The 12,728-nt window shown below is 42.8% G+C and overlaps 1 protein-coding gene across 2 annotated transcripts; it reads left to right on the top strand.

Annotated features, from left to right (window-relative positions):
• Positions 1–3,042: 3,042 nt before the first annotated feature.
• gapdhs (glyceraldehyde-3-phosphate dehydrogenase, spermatogenic) lies at positions 3,043–12,507 on the top strand. 2 transcript variants are annotated; one of them, XM_036558046.1, is made up of 11 exons: positions 3,043–3,094; positions 9,297–9,356; positions 9,483–9,579; positions 9,724–9,830; positions 10,516–10,606; positions 10,726–10,844; positions 11,016–11,097; positions 11,239–11,390; positions 11,486–11,648; positions 11,823–11,920; positions 12,055–12,507. In XM_036558046.1, exons 2-11 carry the CDS (start codon positions 9,328–9,330, stop codon positions 12,122–12,124), a joined length of 1,008 nt encoding a protein of 335 aa, XP_036413939.1. In that variant the 5' UTR covers positions 3,043–3,094; positions 9,297–9,327; the 3' UTR covers positions 12,125–12,507. The 2 variants fall into 2 exon arrangements, with proteins under 2 accessions (XP_036413939.1, XP_036413940.1); XM_036558047.1 differs by having other exon boundaries at positions 3,049–3,094; positions 9,294–9,356.
• The last annotated feature ends 221 nt before the right edge of the window (positions 12,508–12,728 follow it).

The raw sequence follows: 12,728 nt of genomic DNA, 5'->3' as shown, positions 1-12,728 counted from the left end.
AGCTAGCGCTGAGTTGTCTTGGCAAGAGTGTGATGTATCGCTGCCTTTCGAAGTGAGTCTCAAATGCGATTCGGGTGCATGTACGTTCATCACAACACTGCCTTCTGAGGCACTGACTTATGCGACAACAAGGCATTGAGACAACAGCCTTCAGTTTTGGACACAGCTGATGTGTCTTTGCTGTGCATGCGTGGTAGCTGTTAGCTTTTTTCCAGTCTTGTAAGAAGGCATATATGCTGCCTTCAAAAAAGCGACCCAACTGAGGAAACTTGGGCAGAGTTTTACATAAACATTCAGTTTGAACGTGACTGGCTGCCTTACTGCCTCAGAATACTGTATGAGTAAGCAGCGTTTATTACATTTCACAAACAATATAGGCAATATAGGGCAGCAGCCATGAAACAGTAGCGGAAATGGGTTTTCCAGTTCAAATCAAGTAGTGACAGCCATGAATCTTCAACCAACACAGTGCATTATGGGTACCCACCATGGATATCCACTGGAGTACATCAGTTGTACACTACTTACTGCAGTGCACGGAGGGATTGTCTGAGTACTGGATCAGAGAACTTGGAGAGAAGAATTATACTCTGTAATGTCTTCTGGGTTTCTAAAACACTAGAGGGCGCTCCAGAGTGAGTCCAAAATGAATGGGTTAAGATGGAGCATTTGAGCAAAATCATAGTTTATAAATGTTTAAACATTTTGAATGTAAAAAAAAATACATTAATTTCCTGAGCACAGAACAGCAGAAAACATTTTAACACTGCTGTTACACTTTTTGAGAGCTTCTGAACTCGAGTTATAGGAGTTTAAAACAGCGCCTCATTTGTGTTCATGACGTCTGTGAGCGCGAACAGCCAATAAGCTGCTCCGCTTGCCAACCAATCAGCGCTCAGTAGCAGTAGCGCCAGCATCATGCTGCCCAAAGCCTGTTTGCTTTAGGAAATATATAGGTATGTTTTCTTTGCTTTTTTTTAGTGGAATACATCCTTCTTCTTTCTAAAATTAAAGGAAAGTTCTGGGCAAGTGATTAGAAAATATTTTACCTGTTTGTTTTTTAGCTGTTGAGCTCCATTTACTCCCATTCATTGAGGACTCACTCTGGCGTTTTGCAGTAATGTTTTTGATATAGCGAGGGAAATAAGAAGTGGCCAGGCTCCTCATAAACCAGCTCTGACTGGATCTTCCGTTTTCGGACACCACCACAAAATGTCGGAACCTCAAAATAGTGCACTATATAGTGATTAGGGCGCAGTTTTGGACACTACTGTAATGAAATACTTTACTGAACACATTTAGGGCAGTGTATTCAGTATTCAGCCATCACTACTTTTTCAAAGCATGCTGTTGAACCCTGCTTGCAAATGTAATAGACTGCAAAACGTTTGCGAGGAAATGCAAAAATTTTGCGAGTGAACACAAAATATTGCAAGAGAATGCAATGTCGTTACAGATTTAAATTTTTAATCTTTATTCGGAAACTGCGCTTTAGGGCTCAGTAGTTTTCCATCATGCGGGCCATTTAAAAACTATTCACTGCATGACATCTGACAGTTGCCGATGCTGCCACTTCATTACAGAACCCGGACTAGCGTTAGTTCCTGAATTTGACTCGCTTTGAGCCGAAACGTGTAGGTTTCCACTGGAGCTGCTAATAATGGACTCCACCGCAGTGACCCGCCCGCTCCTCTGGCTTTACTCATCAGCGGAGAGTCTGAGGCTGCGCAGAGGCACGTTCCGTCGCGCACGTAGCTCCTCTGACTGCACGCGCTGCCCGCCTCCGCTCGTCACGTGCTTCAGCGCGTGGAGCAGCATCCCCATTCGTGGTCTGAGCGCCGGTCTGTGCTAAGTTCCTGGTTAAACAGGAAATGCTTTGAAGGCGAACTTGACCATGAGCCCCACAGCATCAGGCCTTCTCATATGTGACCATTAACTGAGGGACAGTCTCTGTAGCCTAATGAATTACAGGGGACAGACTGAGCTGCAGTACCTCCTTAATTCATTATGAGATGTTTTAACACTGAATAGTGTTTTCATTTCCGTGATTCAAACGTGTGCATCGGTTCCACGTGGATAAATCGTATTACATCCAAGGTTTTGTCTATTAGTGCTCGATTAATGTGGACCCCCGGTGCATATATATTTGATTCATATATATATATATATATATATATATATATATATATATATATGATTCTGTATGCCATCAGCACTAAAAACAACACCTCATGAATGAAAAATGAATGAAAAAATGCAAGTCATCAGCATCGTTACTGCTGAAATGCCTGAAAATTAATGCAACAAACCTCCTATTCATGGACAAATGACGTCAGAATCAAGTAAACTCAGTGAAACTGTGTAACTTTAACCATCTTTTCACTCTTCTGGACTCTCCTCCTCGTGCCCTTCACAAGCGCCAGTCTCCCATTACTGTTTCCATGGCAGCCATGTCCGACTTCTCGTGTGCGCGCGTGTTCTGAGTTAAAGGGAAACTCCACCCATTCCAAATTTTTAAATAATGAAATTGTTAAGGTGTAAACAGTGGCCTTCAGGGTGGTTTGGTGTGAAGCAGTTAATTGTAGAGAAAGTTACAGACTCAGATTTCTTTACAGTGGTGGTGATAGGAACCAGGGTTCGCCATGCCACTAATATGCACTAATATAGTCATTTTATTTACTATCCAGTGAACCTACACGTGCCTTCTGAGATTTTATACGTAATGTCGATCATGGTAAAATAGTAAAAAAATGTTTTAAAACGCCATGTATGGATTTAAATGCATTTTAAGCCAAACCTTTATCCCAAACACTATCACCACCACTGTAGCCAATTCTGACTCTAGCAAGTTTCTCTAGAACGGGCCATTTCACGTCAAACCACCGCGGGTGACTTTGTTTACGTCTTCACCCTTTGATTATGTAGAGATTTGGAAAAATTGGTTGAGATCTCCTTTAAAGGCGAAAGCCTTGCGAATCCCTACGTTGCGTGACGTCACGTTGCCAGGGAAACCAGATCCGTGCACGTGTGCGGTATAAAAGGAGGAGGCTCTCGGCGGAGAGGGCGCAGTGGCTGCAGCATCACTGGAGAGGAGGTAAGCGCTAACTTCTCACTCGCAACGCATCAATTTTTACACTAAATTATAACCGAATTCCACTTTTTAATTGGTTTTATATCATTCCAAATGAGCCACGTCTATAAAAGAGCATTTAGGCGTCTGCAGTGAAGGAGTTTTGGGTAAGGAAGGGAGGGAGGATGTGCCCTTCCGCTGCGCCTCTCTTCAGGCCTCGCCGCAAAGTACGCAGCTTTAGCAAGCTAGCCAGCTCAGTTACGTAACCTTTCTCTGGACAGAAAGGTGGACTGAAGCGCACTGAGCTGTCTTTAAGACCCACACAGGATCACCATATACTGAAAAGGGGCGCAGAGGATGCTTAACTACGTCAAAGCACTGAAATAACCCGAACATCGTTTTAGCCGTGGTCCGTGGTGGTGCAGCTCAAACTGTGCAATATAAACGTCTCCATCTCGTGAGGCGTGAACTTCTCATTCATTCGTGCAGAAAGGATGAAATTCGGTTTTTTTTGCAATACAAAAATGTCTTTATAACGTAACTCGAGCGAATTCTAGCACATATAGTTATGTTTAGGTAAATAAAAGGATTTGGTTTAAACTGTATTTAAGCTAACGTGCCTCACCATGACTACGAGGCAGAAGTACGTTAGGCGTCATATTGGAACTTCCCGTTCCACCTTAAATGGTGCAGCGGCCACGTTCTGGTGCTGGAGACGCCAGACTGTAACTGCTGCACCATTTAAGGTGGAACGGGAAGGTCCAATGAGAAGCTAACTTCAGCTTCAGACCACGAAGCCTTACTGCGTCACGTCGTTCGAGAATGTGCCATCCGGGTACTTTAGACGTTTATCTTTTCCGTTTGTTTATTTGTTAAGCTGGCTTATTTAGCAAAATGAACACTGTAATACAGCATATTTTACGCATTTTTGTACATTTTTTGCTGCTGTTCCTTCTGGACGCTGCATCACTCGAGGCTTAGCAGACCGAATGACTGCGGATAGTTTGTGAGTAACGTTAGTGGCGAGCTGCAGCCTCCCGTCTGTGTCGAAAACACGCAACAAGTAAGGCGACATGCGGCCGCCTTCCAGCCGCCGTTCTCCCGACTGAACGAGCGGGGATGCGGCGGGTTCTCGTCGGGTAGGTGTAGGCCGCTGTCGTTCGTGGTGAAGGTCGTATCCGCCATCAAGGTCAAGCGAGTGTTGTTTTACATCTTTGTCCCCCCTGAAAAACATCACTGACAGAACTGCACAGCCTATATGTTTGACCATATGTGGTTCTGAGTCTATAGTTTAGTGTTATGTCTAATTGTAGATTAAGGCACGTTCATCCTTTTATGGCCTTCTCCGTCTACGTGCCGAGTGTCAGGTATCCTTGTGGTTGGTGATGCTGATGCAACCAGAGCCAGTTTGAGTCAGATCCGTTCAAGGGGGAATTGAAGTGCCCCCCTTGGAGGCGGGGTTATTCCCTCCCTTACACATACCTGGCTCTTTAATAATCTCTTTTTTTTATAATTCACTTTTTTTTTCATCCTTTTTCGTTGCCACTGAGAAGCAGGTGCTAGAACAGTCCATATTTGATTGCATGTGTCCAACATTATTTTTTATTCCTAAACTATGCATGCCTGTTGATCACATTTCATTATTACATCTATTTTGTTAGATCATACATGTAATGTGACAGTGTATGAATTCTGTATGGAGTCTGCCATCACTAGCAGGTATGAACCAACCTGGGAGAGGATGTGATGTGCAGGATGACACAGCAGGCTGTGCGTCCACTGCAGGCCTTCCCCATCATCCCCCTCCCCCTATTGACCCCACTGCAGACTAAATGATGTTCTGTTGTCCCTGTCGACCTTGAGTCTGCTGCTCCTTTTCTTAACTCTAGACTTATTCATCTTCAGACCATCATACGTACATTTTATACAGTACAGTAAAGTAGCTGAAATAATAAAAGGTGTGTTTAAAAGTAGGCAAGGTGTTGTATGTTATTTGTGCCATCTAAGACTCTCTCAAGAGAACGTGCTCTCCTGAGGTGCTCTGAACAGTGGGTCTCCAGTCACCTCCACATGTTCAGAAGTGGCTAATGGAAAATTACTGAGGAAGGAGAAAGGGACAGCGAGAGACAGAGGAGGTGAAAGAAGGCGGGGTTTAAGGAGGGGAAAAGTTAGTAAGGATGTGAGTGGGAGGTGACACATTTTACTAGTTTTTCCCCCTCTCTTGCTGCATATGTAATTCAGTACAAATTACTTGTAAGAGTTACACTATGCATAACTTGAAACTGTGTGAATGAGTCACTATGACTGCAGGCAAGTATGAGTTGCACAGCGCTAAAGGAATGTATGTGAGTAATTCCTTATCTGTAGAAAGTACTGCTGCTTTTGTGTGGCAGCCACACCACTGCGTGTAAATGGCCACGGGATGACACAGCACTTCCTCAAAATGGCTTCCAGTCACCTCCCCAGACTTGAATGGATTCCCCCCAGCCAGCCACAGCGTAAACCTGCCTCCAGTTATCAGTCACCTCATCACAAACCACTGAACCGTAATGTGTCCCGAATTGGCAGCAGAAAAGATTTGTAGCTCAAAATATCATTTGCTATTTTAATTAAGCCATTCCTTGGTCCTATTTTTATAAATATGCTATTGTAAAGGACATTTTCTGCTCAAATGAACATGCAGTTGTCCCTGGGGGAGGTTGACCCAGTTAGTCCTTGCTCCATTCTGTCGTGGATGGGTGTTTTTAGAGGGGGGAAAGGCCCCTAACTGGGTTGATGCAGCTGCAAGCTTGTCTCCGTCCTTCCGGCTGTGAAAGAGGGGGTGTGGCACCATGTTGCCTCAGCCAAGAGCAACTCCCTCTAGCCCTGTGTGATTGGGTCATCATGGCAAGAGACCAACAGGGGTAAACAAGGATTTTTTAAGTGTATATAATTAAAAAACAATTAAAAACAGCTTAATTTAAATTTATACATAGCAGCAAATTAACTTGAGAAGGTTATTTTGACTTTGCATAGTTAATAGTGTTATATTGCACTATGCTGTTATTACTGCTGTCTTCGAGTGGTATTAGTGTAGAACAGTAGAGCGATTGAATTTGGGCCAGTGCAGAGGTGGGCCTTGGAAACACAGCGGTCATTCAATACTCCTCCATTGTAATTAGAGTCACCATCCTGCTGCCAGCAGACTGTGTTATTTGAGCCACTCACAAGGTTTTGACTTGGAGCCATAGGGCCATTTTGATTGGTGCCATCATACAGGACCAGTATTGACTGTCTTTTTAGCAAACAGTTCCATTGGTCTGCCCAAAGTTTTCCAACAACAGCAGGGCTTTCAGGGCCTGTCGTCTGTACACTAATCCCAGAGCTCAGCACAGTACTGTTTAATGGCGCTCGCAAAGTTCACTCTGAGCGTTGGTTAGTAAATTCTTTGGAAGGAAAAGTAGGCTAAATGTGCAAAGCTGGGAAGGAAAGAGAAGAGAAACTGAAGATGCAGCATTGAGCATTCTTCTTGTCCCACCATTCGCGGTGACCTTGGCTGGCGTCATGTGATCTTCCCCTGCAATTTCAGAACACTCCCTCACTGCAGAGGCTGGAAGAGCAGCAGTGATACATTTTTGCAGATGTTTATTTAAAGCTCACGTAATTGTAGAGAAGCCCTGAATCATTTTTAATAAACATTATAGAAGAATACATAATGAATCTGGGAGATGATGCAGCCCAGCAGGAATCTCACAGCTGTGTGCGAGCTCGAATATGCTGGTCAGGCTCTCTAGGCCAGTCAGACAGTCCAGGCACAATGCATTCTGGGACCCTGTGTAAATCAACACAGGTTAGGGGGCTAGAGAGATTAGGATTATCTAGCTGGGTTAGGTGCACTAGGCTCTTTGCATGCACAAACACACACACACACACACAGAGCTCCAGATTAGGGATTAGTAGAATATCCTCTGTTACAGGGAGCCAGATGCAAGGGCTGTCTTGAATTATACTATCCTATGAAAGGGAGATCTTCTGCTGTTATTTCTGGATTTGGTTAATTAGCTTGCTTTGAAGAGGACAGCATTACAGACCCAGTTGTACAGTGAGTCTTCATCTTTATTAGTTATGGATTAGCACTAGTCTAATGTAGATTTACGTTAGCTAGGTATGGCATTTGAATTCAAAGGTCACGCAAGGTATTTAACCCTGTTGTGACTTTATGTTCAGGTCAGCTCCAACTGACATTTTGTCTCTCTCACAAAGAACCAGACTGTGAACTGGCTGCTCAATGGGCAATCCAATAGGAAACCTGTTTGGATCCATTTCGAGTTGATTATTTAAAGGCTTTGATTGGTCAATCCATTCAAAGCCTGAAGGTGATTTCCCCCTCATTACTTTTGAGGCTTGGAGCTCTTTCCACTGCGGAATTGATCTTTTCAGCACTCTACCAGTGGAAAGACTGACAGACAGTTATTGGACAGCTCTCTCCTCAGACAGCCCTTCATTGAATCCATCTTTGGGTCATTAACTCGTGCTTGGCGGTGTCCCTGATGCATTCGAGGCATAACGGAGTTAGCCACATGTGTGGAGAGACAGTAACTCTTGATGCCAGGAGAGACAGTAACTCTTGATTGTAAGAATGAAAAACTACCTTTATCAAGTGATTAGCCTTGTGTTAATGACAGGTTCTGACTTATTCTTACTGTACAGTTCCCTGCACTGAAGAGCTTACTTGGAAAAATATAGATTCATTTCAATAAACTGTAACTGCAGTAGAATTTGTGTAGAGTTTTCTGAAATAATTTTGGATTTGTATTGACTTCCTGACCCTTCTGAGTATTTGGCTGGTTGCACAACTTGGGAGTGCTAATATTTCTTCATAACAAACTTGTGTTACCCTGACAGATGTTACCATAGTGCCGCATTAGCCCACTACATTCATCTCTGAATTTCCAAAGAACTGTAATAATGTTGTAATACATACCCTGAATTATGTGCTCTCTTCCGCAAAGGCTGCAGTGCTGCAGTAAACTAAGTAACTGAGATGTCATCACTTGAAAGAACGTTAGCCAGTTTTAACAACTTCATTTTCATAATGTCACACAGTGCATTACTTTTATTTGAATTGCTCTCAGATTAATGGATCAGTACTGCTACATTTGGTCTTATTAAGCACACTAGGGGCACCATAGTGTTATACTTCCTGTCTTCTGGATGAAACTCCTCCTACTTGATCTGCTCTTCCCTCAAGCCCAACCACCCTATGATTCTCCCCGCATGAGCAAACCATATATGGCAAGATGGGAAGATTCTTTGACTCCGACCCAACTGTACTCCATTTTTATTCAGTAGATTGGGGTTGCATAACCAATTCTGTCTCCATTTGACCTCTTGTGGAATTTTTTTCCACCTCTTTGGGGGCGGGGGATACTCCTATAAATTGAAGAGGTTCTTTTGTGTGGATACCTTGCATGTAAGGACTTGTTTTCATGGCAGCGTTTTTTAAGGGTGCTTGGCAATGTGTGTCTCTCCTGCTTGTTCTGTAAGCTTTCATTACATTTCTTTGCCACATTACAGCACTCGAATGCAGATCTAAGACGCTTATTACATTTAACAGACCTCTGAAACTTTTCAAAAGAAGTCAGAAGCAAGTGAGTCTCAGTGTTGAGCAAAGTGGGAAAGGGAAGTTAGAGGGACAGTTGAGCTGTAGCTCAGCTTTGGTTCACTTTGCCCTTTGCAGTTTCTTTTTTGTAACTGGCTGCTCTTTTACTGAAGCCAACACAATAGGTCTGACCCTGAGCCAAGTTAGTAAAAGTATGTGGGTCCGGTGAGCCGCAGTTTGGAGCTCCCTGAACAGCATTCTAATGTAGGCCAGAACAATGAGATCTGTTTCCTGCCACAAGATCCATAATCACACCCACTCTGCAGGGCACTAGACAGGCTGAGAGCTTGTTTATCATTTGAATGTGCCTGTAAACATCAGCATGCAATGGGTTTAAGCAGATTACCTTCTAGAATCATACAGTTGTACAAATCAAGTAGAATATATGTGGTTACTTGGAAAATTAAAATGTGATATGACAGGCTGTCACGTTACATGTCTTTATCATTTCTTGCTTTTTAAGAATAAAAATTAAGCACCCAGTTATCTGTTGCCAAAACCCTCCAAAACCCTGTTATATTCTGAACTGAGCTTGTTACATGTTGTCTGTTTGACCAATGTTTTGCTTTTTTCTTTTTTTTGCAGGTTCTAAACCACAACCCACTTAACTGTAATAATGTCGGACCTTTGCGTTGGAATCAATGGGTGAGTAGCTGTATAGTGTATAAACGTGCACCGTTTTGAGAGCTTGCTTTCTTGTAATGTTCATTCAGTTTTAATAAAAGAGAATCAGTTACTCAGCATTATTATTCTATTATTTTTCTCTTTCAGTTTTGGCCGCATTGGCCGTCTGGTCCTCAGGGCCTGCCTCCAGAAGGGTATCAAAGTCACAGCCATCAATGACCCTTTCATTGATCTGCAGTATATGGTAAGTATATGGTATGATAAATTCTGGCTCATTCTCAGATCTGTCACCACCACGAATCCTAGCAAAACCTAGGACACTGCAAAATTTGTTGTTCATATTTAGCATATCACAAATTCATTCTTAATATCCTCATTTGTCTGATAGGTCTACATGTTCAAGTATGACTCCACCCACGGACGTTACCGCGGAGAGGTGCGCCAGGAGGACGGCAAGCTGATCGTCGATAACCATGCTATCTCTGTTTTCCAGTGGTGAGTTTTACAACTTACACCAAGAGACATGACAGACCTCCAGTGTACTTTGCTAGCAGTGCTGGAGAGACGGCACTTCTACACTTTATTTTTCCTCTTGCACGTCTGTGTTAGCTCATTAAAGGTTTGGTAACTCAATCAGGTCTGTTGCAGTAGAGAAAACAATAAACTGAGCAGTACTGTGTGGTTCTCTAGGACTAGAATGGCGTCTGTGTGTTGGGGGAGCTTTCCTTTGTGGCTTCCTCTGGCTCAAAGGTGCTAATCCCCATCTGTTATTGCAGGCCTTTGAGATCTGGCGCCAGTGAAGAACAGGCGTAGTCACCTAGCACTAACACGGGCAGAAGGTTAGACAAAGTGAGAGATAAAGGCATCTGCAGTCATGAGTCAAAATGGACCTCTTCATTCAAGAAATGCCTCTAACTACAGTGTTCATATTAGCAGAGGGTCAGCTTGAATAATACAAATCAATCATGCAAACTAATCTTACTAGCTTTAATGCATTGTTAGCATTTTTGAGTAAAGAATTTTACAACTAGGTTCTTTGTCCAGAGCACCTTGGACTGCATGGCTGGTTTTAGGGCACAAAGTGGTCATCAGCTTGCATAGTTTTTCAGACGAGTTAGCTAAGACTAGTCTTGAAAGACTACATTGAACTGAACATTTTTATTTTGTCTCCTGTTTTCAGTATGAAGCCTGCTGAGATCCCATGGGGTGATGCTGGTGCTACATATGTTGTTGAGTCCACTGGAGTCTTCCTCAGCATTGAGAAGGCATCTGTAAGTTGTTCTTATATACTGGCGTTAGAGCAACAAATAAACTTGACTAGTTGGATTAGTATAAAATGACTAGTTGGATTTCGAATGTAATTTGCATTTTTTTTGTTTGTTCTCTAAAGGCTCACCTGCAGGGTGGCGCTAAGCGCGTAGTCGTTTCTGCCCCATCCCCTGACGCCCCCATGTTTGTGATGGGAGTCAATGAGGACAAGTATGACCCCTCCAGCATGACCATCGTCAGGTAAATTTAGTGTTCTAAACAAGTACCATTTGCAAAACCTAAACAGAAACTGTTGGGCTGCATGTTTTATAATTACTGACTGCACATTTACAAAAACAGCATGTGTGCATGTTCTTTTTGAATTTATAATCAACTAATAACTAACTTTGATATTTTTCATGTACCTGACAGCAATGCATCCTGCACAACTAACTGCTTAGCTCCCTTGGCCAAGGTCATCCATGACAACTTTGGTATTGAGGAGGCCCTCATGGTAAGTGGAGGCATGGTGTGACTGACTGTGTGTGAGAAGCCCTTTCCTCATTTGTTTTGCTTCAGGTATAAGATAATCAGCATTTTAAAAATTCTTCTAATTGTAAGCTTTTGCTTTCTTTTTCCCCTCACTCTCTGACAGACCACAGTGCATGCCTACACCGCTACCCAGAAGACAGTGGATGGCCCCTCAGCTAAGGCCTGGCGCGATGGTCGTGGTGCCCACCAGAACATCATCCCTGCATCCACTGGTGCCGCTAAGGCTGTCGGCAAAGTCATCCCTGAGCTCAACGGGTGAGCAAAAGAAGTGAAAAAGCATATAACATATACATGCTTCATTGTTGCTGAACAAAAATGAGCTCAAGCTTTCCATTCCTGTGTTGTTACAGCAAGCTGACAGGCATGGCTTTCCGTGTGCCTGTGGCCGATGTGTCCGTGGTGGATCTTACCTGCCGTCTCTCAAAACCGGCCAGCTATGCTGACATCAAGGAAGCCGTCAAGAAGGCTTCACACGGACCTCTGAAGGGAGTTCTGGGATACACAGAGGACTCAGTAAGTGCAGAATAAAGAAGATAACAGTCCAAGAGCCAGACAAAAAACTAAGCATTACAAGCATAAACGTAGTCTAGGAACTAGAGGAAAACATCCAGTGAATTGGCATGTACCAAAAACTATGAATACCATAATAAGAAGAAAAAATAACCATTGATTTATTTGTTCGTTTAGGTTGTGTCCTCTGACTTCATTGGTGACACCCACTCCTCTATCTTCGATGCTGGTGCTGGTATTTCCCTAAATGACAACTTTGTCAAACTCATCTCCTGGTAAGACAGTTCCTGAGCCATTTCTGAAGTTACTGTGCTGAAAATATCTGATTAAAATCAAGTGTTCTGTGTGTGCTCTGTACGCTAACATTGTGTGTCTAATGTTTTTTTTCTTCCACTTTGCTCCTTCACAGGTATGACAATGAGTTTGGCTACAGCCACCGTGTCGCTGACCTCTTACTGTACATGCACACCAAGGAGTAAATGTGTTTCCTAACACATTGAGAAGCCCAGTCGGGACCACCATTTCTTCTTTTACACGCACTTAATGTCATAGCTCAAGCCATAGTGACATGCCCTAGCATCCTCCCACCCCACTCTCTACAAGACGAGTTAGTCTCTGTAGTAGTCTGTGTGCGAGTGTTAGTTTTCCTTTATGAAAAAAAAAAGTCCCACTTGGAAGCGGTTTTGACTTTGACAGTATTTGTGTCTGTGTCGCCCCACAAGCATTGCTGTAGATGTTACCATACTGGATGTAACCATGTTATATTGGTGTTATGAATTGATGGTTAAAAGTTAAGTAAGGAAAAGGCTATTGTAACAAGATTTAAGAGATAATAACTATAAAATAAAGAGTTTGAAAAATAGCTTTATGTCTTTGTCTTTTTTTTCTTCTCTCATGCCATGCAGGTTTACAGGGAGGACCGTTCAGATTATGATTAGAAAAAATGAATTTGATTGAATTCTTTTGATTTACTAATGAGTAAAAACACAATTGCCATTGAAGAATATAATAAACTGATCAAGTCTAAGTCATCAGGTATTCAATGAAATTAGCCTTTCAGAATAATCCATGTAGTTAATGGCA

The sequence above is a fragment of the Colossoma macropomum genome, unplaced genomic scaffold (genome assembly GCF_904425465.1).
Source record: "Colossoma macropomum unplaced genomic scaffold, Colossoma_macropomum, whole genome shotgun sequence".
In the NCBI taxonomy this organism is placed as follows: domain Eukaryota; kingdom Metazoa; phylum Chordata; class Actinopteri; order Characiformes; family Serrasalmidae; genus Colossoma; species Colossoma macropomum.
This window is presented reverse-complemented; position numbering and strand designations above follow the sequence as displayed.

What these genes read in the sequence shown, in the direction of transcription:
- gapdhs (XM_036558046.1), top strand. Translation starts at nt 9,328, where the DNA reads ATGTCGGACCTTTGCGTTGGAATCAATGG. An exon ending in TCATTGATCTGCAGTATATG is followed by an intron (nt 9,580 to 9,723) that starts GTAAGTATATGG and finishes TTTGTCTGATAG; the next exon opens with GTCTACATGTTCAAGTATGA. An exon ending in GTCATCCCTGAGCTCAACGG is followed by an intron (nt 11,391 to 11,485) that starts GTGAGCAAAAGA and finishes GTGTTGTTACAG; the next exon opens with CAAGCTGACAGGCATGGCTT.